The sequence below is a fragment of the Megascapheus bottae genome, chromosome 1 (assembly GCF_031878675.1).
Source record: "Megascapheus bottae isolate mThoBot1 chromosome 1, mThoBot2.hap1, whole genome shotgun sequence".
Classification (NCBI taxonomy): Eukaryota; Metazoa; Chordata; class Mammalia; order Rodentia; family Geomyidae; genus Megascapheus; species Megascapheus bottae.
In genome coordinates, this window is record NC_143509.1 from 72,912,311 (window position 1) to 72,927,591 (window position 15,281).

Genomic DNA, 15,281 nt, shown 5'->3' on the forward strand with positions numbered 1-15,281 from the left:
CTCTAATTAATTACTATTAAATTATCTATAACTAAATCTACAAAATACCTAGATCACGTCCCCAAAGTGATTAACATCACGAAATAAACGCTCACCAACAGTAAAAGAATTTTAACTGTATCTTGTTTAGGAAGAGAGGAGAATTAAATGATCCACCTAAGGAAAGGATAAATGTATAATCAGCTGGTCCAAATTTTATTTGGATGTATCTTAACACTTTTTTTTTTTTGGCCAGTCCTGGGCTGGAGCTCAGGGCCTGAGCACTGTCCTTGGACTTTCTCAAGGCTGGAGCTCTACCACTTGAGCCTCAGCACCACTTCGGGTTTTTTTGTTTTTTTTTTTCCTATGTATGTGGTACCGAGGAATCGAATCCAGGACTTTGTGCATGCTAGGCAAGCACTCTAACATTAGGCCAAATTCTCAGCCCCGTATCTTAACACTTTTGAATAACCTCTCAAGCTGCTTAACCTAAGAGCAATTATAAAACAACTTTGAGACAGGAAGTAAAAAAGATATAGCTTTCTATCAGGTTTCATTTCCAAAGTTAGGTTGTGCCTAACGCATCACTGAGAATATTTCTAACCCTAACGCATCACTGATTAGGAACATTTCTTTTTTTATATATTTTTTATTAATTAATAAAAGGGTTACATGATATTTGTTAGATAGAAGGTACATTAATTCACATATATTGATATCCTTTCACATGTCTTGGTCCCCATTACCCTCCCCCCACCCCCCATCTTGTTTTCCCCCCTTCCCTATCCAATTTGAAATAACCAAATACAAATTTATCCGATAAATCAGGTAACAAAGTGAGATACTGTAACAATATGAGATAACAACAAAAGAGATGAGAGATAACATAGTACCTTAAGAACAAGAATCATTCATTATATGGCTTATGTTTCTATATCCTAGAGATGATTAGGAATATTTCTAAGTCTATAAAAGAATTATTTCCATAGTTAATTAAAATCAGATCCAATACTATAATAATTCCAGTTAATCATTATTTTCTTCATTTTGTTTTTATTATAGCATGTTTGCTTAATTTACAGCAAGCAGAAAATAAGCTGGGTCTTGTTTTTGATCTAAATATTTTATTTTTATTTATTGTTACTATTATTTTTCTGGTGCCAGTGCTTGAACGGAGGGCCTGAGCACTGTCCTTGGACTTTCTCAAGCCCAGAGCTTTTATCACTTGAGACACAGCACCATTTCTAATTGAACCCAGGTCTTCCTGCATGCTGTGCAACCACTTTTACCACCAGGCCAAACTAGCAGCCTCTCTATCATGTATTTTAATGTGTTAAGCTGTTTATGATGTACGCCTCCATACTATCAATTCTTCAGTAGGGTCTATTTTACTCCTCTCATATCCTAGTGTGTAGCCTGTTTAAAATGTGGCTGTTAAAAGTATACCTCTGGGGCTGGGAGTTTGGCCTCGTGGTAGAGTGCTTGCCTAGCATGCATGAAGGCCCCGGGTTCAATTCCTCGGTACCACATACATAGAAAAAAGCCAGAAGTGGTACTGTGGCTTAAGTGGTAGAGCTCTAGCCTTGAGAAAGTCCAAGGACAGTGCTCAGGCCCTGAGCTCAAGCCCAGGACTGGCAAAAAAAAACCCAACAACAAAAAACAAACAAACAAAAAAGTATACCTCTGCAATCAGACATGTGATAGAGCACCCTGGTGAGCTTGAGAAAGTTACTTGGATTCTTCAGACTTGAATTCCTTAGGTCACTCTGGTGAGTTTAAGAAAAGTTACTTGGCTTCTTCAAGCTTAAATTCCTTAATCTGTAGAACAGAGATAATAGTATTATTGGTCTCATTTAGATTTTGTAAAGATTAAGTAAAACAATTAGTATAATGCACTTAGCATATTGTCTTTAAGTGGTAATTGCTCATATTGCATAAGTGAATGAATGATTACATAGCCTATGTGAGAAAAGTCAGGGTTTAATTTTTTTTTTTTTTTGGTCAGTCCTGGGCACTGAGCTCAGGGCCTGAGCACTGTTCCTGAGCTTTTTTTGCTCAGGAACTGTAGCCACAGTACCACTTCCAGCTTTTTCTGTTTATGTGGTATGGAGGAATGGAATCCATGCATACTACATACATGTTAAGAAGCACTCCACCGCTAAGCCACATTCCCAGCCCCAGTCTTTAAAACTTTTAACTCAAATATTTGGAATGAGAATAACCAGGCCTGTTTGCTAATACTAATATATTGTGGTTTTATAATTGTATAAACCACAATATAATTTATGAAATTTTGTTGGTTGTGGGACTTGAACTCTGGACCTGGGTGTTTTTCTTGAGCTCCTCAGCTCAAGGCACTGTTCTAGTTCTTGAGTATTGTGTTTTTAACTCAGAAAAAAGTATTTGAGCACTCTCTCTCTCTCTATATATATATAGATAAATTGGTAAGTTCTAGTCCATTAATTACATAATCACTATAATCATTAATTTGATATTACTAGGGTTTGAATTCTGTGCCTGGGACTTGCTAGGCACTTTCTCTCCCATTAGAGCCACACCTCCAGTTCTTTTTGTTTTATTTATTATTTTTAACTCGTATGTGTGTGTGTGTGTGTGTTCGTGTGTGTGTGTTCGTTCACGTGCACATGTGTACACATGTATGCCAGTATTGTGTCTGGAACTCAGGGCCTCATTCTCTTTGTTTTTTTCTCAAGCATGCATTCTACCAACTGTGCTGTAGTCTGACTTTTGCTGGAGATATGAGATATGGAGTTTGTTATATTTGTCTTGCTATGGCTGAACCATGATTCCCAAATCTTAGCTTGCTGAATATTCAGGGTTATAGCATGAGCTACTAGCACTCAGCTCAATACATTAATTTAAAATAACATACATACATATATATATATATATAGAAAATTAATAGAAAGATTTCTTTCTTTAAAGTTTATTAAATCTCACTGAGATGTGAAGTCATAATTTTTACCATGTCTTTGTTCTTTGTAGAGGTGGTAACAGAAGGAAAAAGGAGAAAGTCATCATCTGATTTATATGAGGTATGGATTTGTTTTGTCTTTTAACTTATTGACTGAGGTACAGATATTCTTTCTTTTTTTTTTTTGTGGGTCATGGGGCTTGAACTCAGCCTGGGCACTGTCCCTGAGCTCTTCAGCTCAAGGCTACTGCCCTATCCCTGGGCCTGGGTATTGTCCCTGAGCTCCTCAGCTCAAGGATACTGCCCTACCCTCGACACTTCCCATTTTCTAGTGGTTAATTGGAGATAAGAGTCTCAGGTCTTTTTGTGTCTGGGCTGGCTTTGAACCTTGATCCTCAGATCTCAACCTCCTGAGTAGCTAGGATTGCAGGCAAGAGCCACCATGCCTGGCTCCTTTCTCATGTTTTTGTTCCCATTTCTTTCCCCCCACCCTCTCCCTTGTTTTTCCCCCCTTCCCTTTCCTATTTCAAATAAATAAACATATATACAATATATGAGGTACGGATTTTCTTAATATAATTTTAAAGAATGCTGTAAATTTTAAATCATTTTGGCGGGTAACTTTTTTCCCCTAACTAACTGCGGATTAACTAGGCAATTTTCTGGCCTAGATTTTTTTAAATTATCACTATAAATTGAGTGGTGTATTTTTCACTTCTCATTTTAGACTTTCAGATGTAACTGATAATGTCTTTATATATGACTGTTAACATGGCCTCCTGTTTATCCAGACATAGTATTCATGTTGTATTAATGGCAGTTGCTAATTGCTACTTGGAATTTGTCCTTTTCAACTTCTTCTTATTCCCACCAATTTATTATGTATGTGTTAATACCTAGGTTTTTATTGCAATACTTTACTAGATGCTTTCCTCTGAAGCATTTATTCATAGATCTTTGATTTGAGATATTTTCATGTTGTGCAGATGTAGAACTTAACAACAAGGAACTTAACAAAGAACTTAACATCTAAGAGGGTGGTAAAAGGGAATCAAGAAAACCTTTAAAGACTACACCGTGAACATGGCTTCTGGCATTTTTTCTTCGTTGGCTTATTTAAGATTGACAGGGTGTGGGCCTGGGAGTTTGGCCTAATGAAAGCTGGAAATGATTCTGTGGCTCCAGTGGTAGAATGCTAGCCTTGAAGAAAGCCCAAGGACAGTGCTCAGGCCATGAGTTGAATCCCCAGGACTGGCCAAAAAAAAAAAAAAAAAAAAAAGGATTGACAGAGTATATTTCCTTCATCTTTGATCCTTTTTTTTTTCCCCCTAGTTGTGGGGCTTGAACTTAGGGCCTGAGCACTGTCCTTGAGCTTTCTAAAGACTAGTGCTCTTCCACTTGAGCCACAGCACCATTGTTTTTGCCAGTCCTGGGGCTTGAACTCAAGACCTAGTCAATGTCCCTGGGCTTCTCTTGCTCAAGACTAGCACTTTTCCTTGTAAGCAATGGTGCCAATTCCAGCCTTTTCTATTGATGTAGTACTAAGGAATCAAACCCAGGGCTTCATGCATGGTAGGTAAGCACTCTACCACTAAGCTACCTTCCCAGCTTAGGGTATGTTTTCTTCACTTAAAAATTAGTATTTTGCTAGATGGAGTGAATGAGGGAAGAAAATTTTCCAGTGCTAAACCAAATACTGTCATACCTAGTGCCTCGGATTAGTATTATTACTATCATTATTGGTATTTCCAGTCTTGGGCTTGAACTCAGGGCCTGGACACTGTCCTCGGACACTTTGTTCAAGATTAGCACTCTGCCACCTGAGCCACAGTGCCACTTCTAGCCTTTTTTGTATATGTGGTTCCAGGGAATCGAACCCAGGGCTTTGTGTGTGTGCTAGGTGAACAGGTTACAACTAGGCTACACTCCCAGCCCCCTCAGGTAATTTTCTATTAATGTGACAGGATACATGAGACTGGTAATTTGTGAAGGGAAAGTGTGTTTTGCCTCATAGTTTTGGAGAGTGGGAAGTCACTAGTATCTTTTCAGCTTCTGTTGGGGACTTGGTACAGTTTCAGCTCATTATAGAAAGTTGTAGAGCAATCAGGCCAAAGAAAGGTACCTGTATGAGAATATCTGAGGAAATTTGCCAGTCTGATTTTTATTACACCTCTTTGTCGGGGTCCTTCGTCCCTGGTCCCTCTCTACTAGTAGGGGGGATGGGGAAAAACATACCCCGACCAGGCCAAGCCTCGAGAGGAAGGGGCCCACTGTTCTCGCCCACTCAGTCGTCTTACCCCTAGCAGGAACAGAGACGCCATGCAGCTTCATCAAGGCAGGAAGATCTCTCTCTTTATTCTCCAAATCCCTCCTCCATATATTGGGTGCGGGAGCCTATCAGTATACAAGATGGACAGGACAAAGAGGTCCACGTGTTTTATCTCTACTACAAGCCTCAGCAGAAAGTTATTAGACATGGCGTTACTCAGCCCCCAACACCTCTTTTCTTTCCCTTTCCTTCCCCTTCCCCTTCTTCCTTTCTCCCTCCCTCCCTCCCTCCCTCCCTCCCTCCCTCCCTCCCTCCCTCCCTCCCTTTCTTTCTTTCCCAATCTTGGGGCTTGAACTCAGGGCCTGGGCACTGTTCTTGGACACTTTTCGCTCAAGGGTATCACTCTACCACTTAAGCCACTGTGCCATTTCTGGTTTTCTCTGTTTGTGGTTTTGAGGAATCAAAACCAGGGCTTCGTGCATGCTAGGCAAGCACATTACCACTAGGCAACACTCCCGGCCCAGATGCTCTACCATTGAATGACACCTAACCTCCACCCTAGACTTAGTTTTTTGAGATTATGCAGTCTAGACTTCCAGAACTCATGATTTTCAGAACTCATGATCCTCCTGCCTTAGCCTCCCAAATGCTGGGATTACAGGTCTTTACCACCGTGTTTGGCTCCGTTCTGAATTTTTTTTTCTTATTTATTTATTTATTTTTATTTTTGCTGAATCATGGGGCTTAAACTCAGGGCCTTGGTACTTTCCCTGAGCCTGTTTATGATCAAAACTAGCATTCTACCAGTTTGAGCCACAGCTCCACTTCCTATGTTTTGAGTAGTTATTTGAAGATAAGAGTCTCATGGAGATTTTTCTGCCAGAACTGGCTTGGAACTATGATCCTCAGAATTCAGCCTCCTGATTAGCTAGGTTTATAGGCATGAGCCACCGTACCTGGCTCCAACTTGATATTTTTTTGAAGTACTATTAAGTACTGCTATTATACTTACTTTTTTTCCTTTTTCTTTTTTTTTTTTTTTTGCCAGTCCTGGGGCTTGAAGTCAGCATCTGGGCAATGTCTCTGGGCTTTCTCAAGGCCAGTGCTCTACCACTTGAGCCACAGCACCACTTCCTGCTTTTTTCTATGTATTATACTTACTTTCAAATATGGAGACCAAGGTACAGCAAATATAAATAACTCATTTTCCTAGATCCACAGTATTTAACATATTGAATACATCAAAATAGAACCTTTTTATTACAGCCCTGTGAAATCTGAACCTTGATATACAAGGTCTAGTTCTCCTATTTTTCATGCAGCAATTCATAGAGTTTTACTTATAGTGTTATAAAGGTAGTAATTTCAGAACTCATTCACTGGCTCATTTAGTTTGTTATTTAATAATATTAATTACTTTTTTCCCCCCAGTCCTGGGGCTTAAACTGAGGGCCTGAGCAGTGTCCTTGGTCTTTTTCTTTCCTTCTTTTCTTTCTTTCTTTTTTTATTGTAATGGAAAAGGGGTTACAGTTATATTCGCGATAGTAGATGCATTATTTCTTACACATTGATACTCCCTCTCATGTTTCCTTGGCCTTTTTCAAGCCTACCACCCTACCATGTGAGCCACAGTACCACTTCCAGCTTTTTCAGTGTATGTGGTACTAAGGAATTTGAACCTGAGTCTTCGTGCGTGCTAAGCAAGCACTCTACCACTAGGCCAAACTCCTGGCCAAATATTAACTACTTTATTCAAGCCCTGTGCTTGTGGCTCATGCCTGTAATCCTAGCTACTCAGGAGGCTGAGATCTGAGGATCAAGGTTCAAAGCCAGCCCAAGCACAAAAGGGAAGTGGGGCTTGGCTCAAGGGGTAGGGTGGTAGCCTTGAGCTGAAGAGCTCAGGGACAATACCCAGGCCCGGGCTATTATTCTAGCCTTGAGCAGAATGAAGAGCTCAGGGATAGCGCCTAGGCTGAGTTCAAGTCCTGTGACCCCCCTCCCCCCCCAAAAAAAGCCAGCCTGGGCATGAAGTCTGGGAAACTCTTATCTCCAATTAACTACCAGAAAACCAGCAGTGGTACTGTGGCTCAGAGTGGTAGAGCACCAGCTTTAATCTTGAGCTGAAGAGCTCAGAGATATAGTACCCAAGCCCAGATCAAGCCCCATTACCTACCAAAAAAAAAAAAAAAAAAAAAAAGACTATCACTTTACTTTTTGAGCCAAGGTGCCACTTCCAGCCTTTTCTGTTTGAACCTAGGGCTTCATTTTAGGCAAGCACTCTACTACTAAGTCACATACCTAGCCCTGCATTCTATCTCGTACTTATATAAACTTAGGAACCAAAAAGCATTTAGTTCTTTTTTTGTGTGTGTACGGGTCATGGGGCTTGAACTCGGGGCCTGGGTATTGTCCCTTAGCTCTTTAGCTCAAGACTACTGTCCTACCCCTGGAGCCACAGCCCCACTTCCCGTTTTCTAGTGATTAATTGTAGATAGTCTCACAGTCTTCAGTGCTTGGGCTCACTTTGAACCATGATCCTCAGATCTCAGCATCCTGAGTAGCTAGGATTACAGCAATGAGCCACCGTGCCCAGCTAAAAGCATTCATTTCTTGATGAATGCTATTTTGATACTTTAAAATATCCTCCTATTACTTTTTTGGTGGATTTAGATTTCAACACTGAAAAAAAAGAGAGACATTCTGTAGATTTCACTTTTTTCCCCTTCAATATACTACTTCAAATTTGACTGTCTTGAATGTTTAAATAAAAAATACCTTAAGTGCTTCTTGTTATGTTTATTACTAAAATTATGTATTTCTTTTTCCTAGTGGAAAAGAAGTCTAAGAAATAAGGTCATCTGTATAGAGCATAAAAATAAGAAAGGTGTCCGTGGGCGTCCTGTCACTTCTAAGCCATCTTCAGAAAGGTAGGATATTTGTGCATGCGTGAAATAGGATTTGCACATGCTTTCTATATCCAGTGTGATCAGGAGTGAGCAGCTCCATAGGTATGTTTACCAAAGTATATAAAAGCAGAAACATTGAACTTGAGGCTGGTAAGATTCCCTCTAAACTTTCTATAATTCCAGTTTACTATGCCTTTTCATGGTAAAGTTCCAGAAACTTTGTCTGAGAACATCAGAGTTATAAATAGACTAATAATAATTCTTGACTTATAATTATCATCAACAGTGAAAAAGGTTTTCCATTTAGCAACTATTATCCTATGATCATAGTATTAATGAGTAACAGATATAGTGAACTTAAATATTTGGAGGATTTACAATTGCAGTAATTCTCAAAAGGAATTTAAGGATTACACATCAGTAAATGATTAGAGTTTTGTTTTGTTTTTGTGTGGGTCATGGGGCTTGAACTGGCCTAGATCCTGTCCCTGTGCTCTTCCTACCACCCTACCTCTGGGCCTGGGCATTGTCCCTCTTCAAATCAAGGCTACTGCCCTACCCTTGAGCCAAGCCCTACTTCCCATTTTCTAGAGGTTAATTAGAGATAAGAGTCTCAGGTCCTTTTGTGCCCAGGCTGGCTTTGAACCTTGATCCTCAGATCTCAGCCTCCTGAATAGGTAGGATTACAAGCATGAGCCACTGTGCTTGGCAGAAAATTGTTAAATTGTTTTGTGTGTGTGAGTGTTTGTGTGTTTGTGTTGGGGGGGCCATGGGACTTGAACTCTGGGCCTGGGCACTCTAGGCTACTGCCCTACCCCTTGAATCACAGTGCTACTTCCAGTCTTCTGGTGGTTAATTGTAGATTAGTTCTCAGCCTCCTGAGTAGCTAGGATTACAGGCATGAGCCACCTCACCCAGCATAGAAAATTATCTTAAAAAAGAGTACTAAGGGCCAGGAGTTTGGCCTAGAGGTAGAGTGCTTGCCTAGGATGCACGAAGACCCAGGTTCGATTTCCTGGTACCGCATAGAAAAAGCAAAAAGTAGTGCTGAGGCTCAAGTGGTAGAGCCCTAGCCTTGAGAAAGCCCAAGGACAATGTTCAAGCCCTGAGTTCAAGCCAGGACTGGTCAAAAAGAGTACTGAGGAAGTGGCTCTGTGGCTCAGGTGATAGAGCACTACCCTTGAGCTAAAGATCTATGGACAGTGCCCAAGCCCAGAGTTCAAGACCCACGGCCAACAGCAACAAAACAAGAGTATTGAATTTTCTTCTGTAACATAGTGAAAACAAAAACTAATGGTAGAAAAGTAAGACTTACAATTATTGGAAGACTGCACAAATTTAGAAGACTAATTCCTGAAATGCCAGTATACTTCCTTCAGCTACTGAGTCTTTTTTTCCTCTTTCAAGGAACTTGTCTGTAGAATGTATAAATAGGTTGATAACTCTATAGCAATTTATAAAGCCTTTGACCCTCAACCACACTGTATATATTGTGAAAAGAAAGAGTGTTAAGAATAATATTGGTAGATGCTATTACAATGCTTTGATCTTGGGAACAAACACATGCTTAGTTTATATACTTGGTTTCTCAATTATTAAGATAATATCAAAAAGTTGTATGCTGTTGGCCTATGCCTGTAATCTAAACTAGTCAGGAGGTTTACATCTGAGTGTCACAGGTCAAGCTGAGGCAGAAAAGTTCCTGAGACTCTTACCTCCAATAAACTGTGACTCACTAAGACTTTGGAAAGGGCACTGTGGCTCAAGTAGTAGAGTGCTAACCTTGTACAAAAATAAACTCAGGGACAGCTCTAAGGTCCTGAATTCAAGCCCTAGAATCAGAATACACACGTGTGCGCATGCGTGCACACACACACACACACACACACACACACACACACACACACAATTATGTTTGAAGAAGGAAATCCTTTAGTCAGGAATTCAACCCTTGCTTTCTGAAAGATTTGCATATACAGATTACTGAATTGTCAGTTCATCGTATAAATGTGTGGCCTTTTTATAGAGTTGATGATACATGAGTCCTGTTGTCCAGAAATAATGATTTTTCTGGTCTTTTATCAGCATTAGTATTATAAAATCCACCTAAGGGCTAGAACGTGGCTTAATAGTAGAGTGCTTGCCTAGCATGCATGAAGCCATGAGTTTCACATACACAGAAAAACCTAGAAGTGGTGCTGTGTCTCATGTGGAGTGCTAGCCTGGTGCAAAAGAAGCTCAAAAGACAGTGCCAAGACTGACAAAAAAAATCCACTTAAGTTCTGGGGAAGTAGCTCAAAGATAGGAGACTTGTCTACCATGTACAAGGCCCTAGATTCAATCCATATAAATAAGTATCTTGACAAAAGAAAATATTAAACTGGTAAAAGGATATAGCCAATGGAAATAATATAATTAGGTTTATATTTTATTTCCACAGCCAGAGTATGTGTTTTCTTTTTAATTTTTTTTCTTTGTGGTGTACTGGATTTGAACTCAGAGCCTCATACTTGCTTAGGCATTTGCTTTACTACTTTCACCACACATCCAGCCCTTTTTGTTTTCATTATTTTTGAGATCTGGTCTTGATTTTTGCTTGTATACAGCCTGGATTGCAAACCTGCAATATTCTTCTTGCCGTAGTTGGAAGGACAAGCACATGTCACTACACTTAGCTTTTTCTGTTGAACTGAGATCTTCAAGTTTTTTTGCTCAAGGTTAGCTTAAAACTGAAAGCCTCCTGATCTTTGCCTACTGAAGAGCTAGATTACATGTATGAGCCCTTGTACCTGATCCTTGTCTACTGAAGAGCTAGGGTTACATGTGTGAGCTCTTGTACCTGATCCTTGTCTACTGAAGAGCTAGGGTTACATGTGTGAGCTCTTGTACCTGATCCTTGTCTACTGAAGAGCTGGGTTACATGTGTGAGCTCTTGTACCTGATCCTTGCCTACTGAAGAGCTGGGTTACATGTGTGAGCCCTTCTATCTGATCCTTGTCTACTGAAGAGCTAGGGTTACATGTGTGAGCCCTTGTACCTAACTTACAATGTGAGTTTTTAAAAAATAATTTATTATCATTGATTTTTACATCATATTTCAAATGATGTGTTTAACAAACAAATATGCAAGAAGGGAATCTCTATATACAATCACAGGCACTTAGTTTTTATAACAATCAAAATTAGGCTAAGGGATTGCATATTATAGATACTTATTAATCAGTGTAATAAAACATTATGTCTATAGAGTCATAAGTTTTACATCTGTGTAGTTGTGTTTATATTTCCTGTACCATGTCCATATCATTGGGTATGCAAATATTGAGTCCTTGCTACAATGTGAGTTTTGACAAATTTAAAAAATCTAGATGGTTTTGTATCTTAAAAGAAATACTTGAAGAATTTAAGACCTCTATTGTATTAGTTCAGATTCAAAAATTTCACAAATTAATATATTCAGAAAGTATTTTTATAGGGAATTAAAAAACAATTAAAAGAACTTTGATATAGAATATGTAGGATCTGCTTGGTACTGCTGATTCAGGCCTGTAATCCTAGCTGCTCTGGAGGTTGAAATCTGAGGCTCAAGGTTCAAAGCCAGCCCAGGCAAGAAAGTCTGTGACACTTACCTTTAGTCACTAGAAAACTAGAAAACCTGAAGTGGAGCTGTGGCTCAAAGTCGTGCTATCCTTGAGCAAAACAAACTCAGGGACAGCACTCAGCTCTTGAAATCAAACCCCATGACTTACCAAAAAAAAAAAGGGGGGGATATTCAGGATCTGAACCAGTTTCTTGAGCCAGGAGCTAATAGCCCAAACCTATAATCTTTGCTACTTAAGAGATTTGAGATCTGAGAGGTTCTGTTTGAAGCCAGTTTGAGCATAAACTCTCCATGAGACAATTACCTCCAGTCAGCCACCCAGAGTGATTGATGCATTTTGGCCTCAAACTATAATCCTCCTTAACTCTACTTCCCAAGTAGGAATTATAAGCATACATACCATGCTTGTTCTCTAAAAGTTTGATGAAATATCACTTTTTTTTTACTGTGTTTTTGGTTTCATATTTAAAAAACCATTGACTATTCCAAGATCGTGATTTATTCCTATGTTTCTGTCTAGGGATTTTATGATTCTAGTTCTTAGATTTAGGTCTTTGGACATTTTAAGTTAATTTAATTTTTTGTTATGATATGGTCATGTAAATTAATATTTTTGCCTGTGAATGTTCAGTTATCTTATTGCTATTTGTTGAAGAGACTATTGCTTTTCCATTTATCTTCTTTATACTTTTTCTGAAAAGTTATTGACTGTAAAGATTATTTTCTGTTTCTTTTTTTTGTGTGTGTATGTGTGTGTGTGTGTGTGTGTGTGTGTATATGTGTGTATGTGTGTGTGTGTCTGTTAGTCGTGGGGCTTGAACTCTGGGCCTGAGCTCTGTCCCTGAACTCTTTCAGCTCAAAGATGCCGTCCTACCTCTGGGCCTGGGCATTGTATCTGAGCTCTTCTGCTCAAGGCTACCTCCCTATCCTTTGAGCTGTAGCACCACTTCCAGTTTTCTCATGGCTAATTGGACATTGGTCTTTAGTCTTTTTTTTTTTTTGCCAGTCCTGGGCTTGAGCTCAGGGCCTGAGCACTGTCCTTGGACTTTCTCAAGGCTAGAGCTCTACCACTTGAGCCACAACACCACTTCTGGCTTTTTTTCTATGTATGTGGTACCGAGTTGAACCTGGGTCTTCGCGCATGCTAGACAAGCATTCTACCACTAGGCCAAACTCCCGGCCCCTGGTCTTTAGTCTTTAGTGCCTGGGCAGGCTTTGAACCACAACCCTCAGATCTCAGCCTCCTGAGTAGCTAGGATTACAGGCATGAGCTACCCTACCCAGCTCTATTTCTGTCTCTCCTCTTTTTATTATAGTAAATATGATTTCTAAGTTGAGGGTATGATCTTAATGTAGAATTTGATTTGCAAGGTTTTTTTTTTTTTTTTGCCAGTCCTGGGGCTTGAACTCAGGGCCTGACCATTGTCCTTGGGCTTTTTCCTCAAGGCTACCACTCTGCCACTTGAGCCACAGCACCATTTCTGGCTTTTTCTATGTATGTGGTACCAAGGAATCGAACCTGGGTTTTCGTGCATGCTAGGCAAACACTCTACCACTAGGTTAAACTCCTGGCCCCGATTTGCAAGTTTTTTTTTTAAATTAAATTTATTGTATTTATTTTTTGATGAGTAGAAGTTTTTTTTTTTTTCTGGTTTACTGTTTGTTAATTGTAGATAAGAGTCTCATTCATGGACTTTAGTGCCTGGCCTGACTTTGAACTGTGATCCTCAGATCTCAGCCTCCTGAGTTGCTAGTATTACAGGGGTGTTCCAGCGATGCCCAGCCCCTAGAAGATTGTTTTTTCTTTTTCTTTGTTGGTTATGGGGCTTGAACTCTAGGCCTGGGTGCTGTCCCTGAGCTCTTTAGCTCAAGGCTAGAACTCTTCCATTTGAGACATAGTGCCATGTCCTGTTTTCTGGTGGTTAGTTGGAGAAAAGAGTCTCATGGACTTTTGTGCCCGGGCTAGCTTTTGAACCTTGATCGTCAGATCTCAGCCTTCTGAGTAGCTAAGATTACAGGCATGAGCCGTTGGTGCCTGGCCTTTTTTTTTTTTTTTTTTTTAAACTTGTGGTGGTACTGAAGTCATAATTCAGGTCTCATGCTTGCTCTACTACGTGAACCATGTATTTGTTCCTTGCTTATTTTTGAAGTAGGATCTCATTTTATGACTAACGTTCCTAGACTGATCTAGCTACTCTATCTTCTGAGGATGACAAGCGTTCATCACTGCACTCAGCAATTGCACTTCTACTGTAGCTAGAATAAGTGCTAGCCACTGTGCCCAGCCATTGATTATGATAGTCTTGAGAACATTTATGCCCAGAGTGGTCTTGAATAGTACACAGCCTCTACAGGTGTTATCTCACGTAACTAGGATTGCAGGTTTGACCACTGCACCTAGACTAAACTGGTATTTTTCAAATATAAATTTAGTACATCCCATGGAAGTTTTTTTTATTTTGTTTTGCTTAAACTCAGGGCCTTGACACTGTCTCTGAACCTCTTTTGCTCAAGGCTAATACTATGCCACTTTAGCCAGTTTGCCACTTCTGGATTTTTCTGTGTATGTGGTACTGAGGAATCAAACCCATGGCTTCATGCATGCTAGGCAAGTACTCTATTATTAAGCGACATTCCAACCCTTACATGGATTTTATAGTGCTGCTGCTGATAATAAATCTGAAAAATTAATTTTGAAAAATAAAATTCATGTATCATCAACTCTATAGAAAAGGCCAAACAGCTGCCATTTTAAGATGAACTGACAATGTAGAATTTATATATGTAAGCCTTTCAGAAAGCAGGTTTTTAATTCCTAACTGAAAGATATACTTCTTCAAACATAAGTTTTCTTCTAAGATGGTCTGGGAGTTATCCTAACTAACTGCTGCAAACAGATGAGGGTTTTTTTATTTTTTACCTTACTATGTTTAATGTCATCGGAAAAATCTGTATGAAGAAGCAAATCTGGTTCCCTTAAAGGAAACATTTAGGTCAGCTTAAATAAAAAAGGAAGAAGGGAAGAAGAATGTACAGCCATGTGCTAGCTCTATCACTATGCTATCTCTCTGATTCTGAAACTCTGAGATGAAGTCATTGGTATTCAAGAGAACTATGTTTGACCTCTACCATGACCTCATGAGTAACTGTAACATTTGCTTTCTGATCTGTAGAGTGCTGAAATTCTCAGAAGTGCCCTGGCAGTAATTAAGAATACGCAAATAAGCCTGGCGAGGTGGCTCATGCCTGCAATCCTAGCTACTCAGGAAGCTGAGATCTGAGGATCAAGGTTCAAAGCCAGCCCAGGCACCGAAGAATGTGAGACTCTTATCTCCAATTAACCACTAGCAAATGGGATGTGGGGCCATGGCTCAAGTGGTAGGGCAGTATCCTTGAGCTGAAGAGCTCAGGGATAGTGCCCAGGCTCAGAGTTCAAGCCCCATGACCCTCCCCCACCCCCACCCCCGAATATGCAAATAAATAGAATGCATAAGGACTGACTTGGTATTAGTTACAGATAGCTGATCACATGAGTACAGTTTTAACTAGGATGGATACTATATATATAAAAAAGGTTCTGGGGTTGGGAGT

At 39.8% G+C, this 15,281-nt stretch overlaps 1 protein-coding gene across 4 annotated transcripts in view; it reads left to right on the forward strand.

The window, feature by feature from the left end:
- Senp7 (SUMO specific peptidase 7) overlaps positions 1–15,281 on the forward strand; it is a 93,425-nt gene that overhangs the window by 7,767 nt on the left and 70,377 nt on the right. For all 4 annotated transcript variants that reach the window (XM_090347165.1, XM_090347174.1, XM_090347184.1 and 1 more), the window contains exons 2-3: positions 2,986–3,035; positions 8,013–8,110. In XM_090347165.1, the coding sequence (XP_090203291.1) occupies positions 2,986–3,035; positions 8,013–8,110 (148 nt within the window). The remainder of the gene's footprint in view (positions 1–2,985; positions 3,036–8,012; positions 8,111–15,281) is intronic.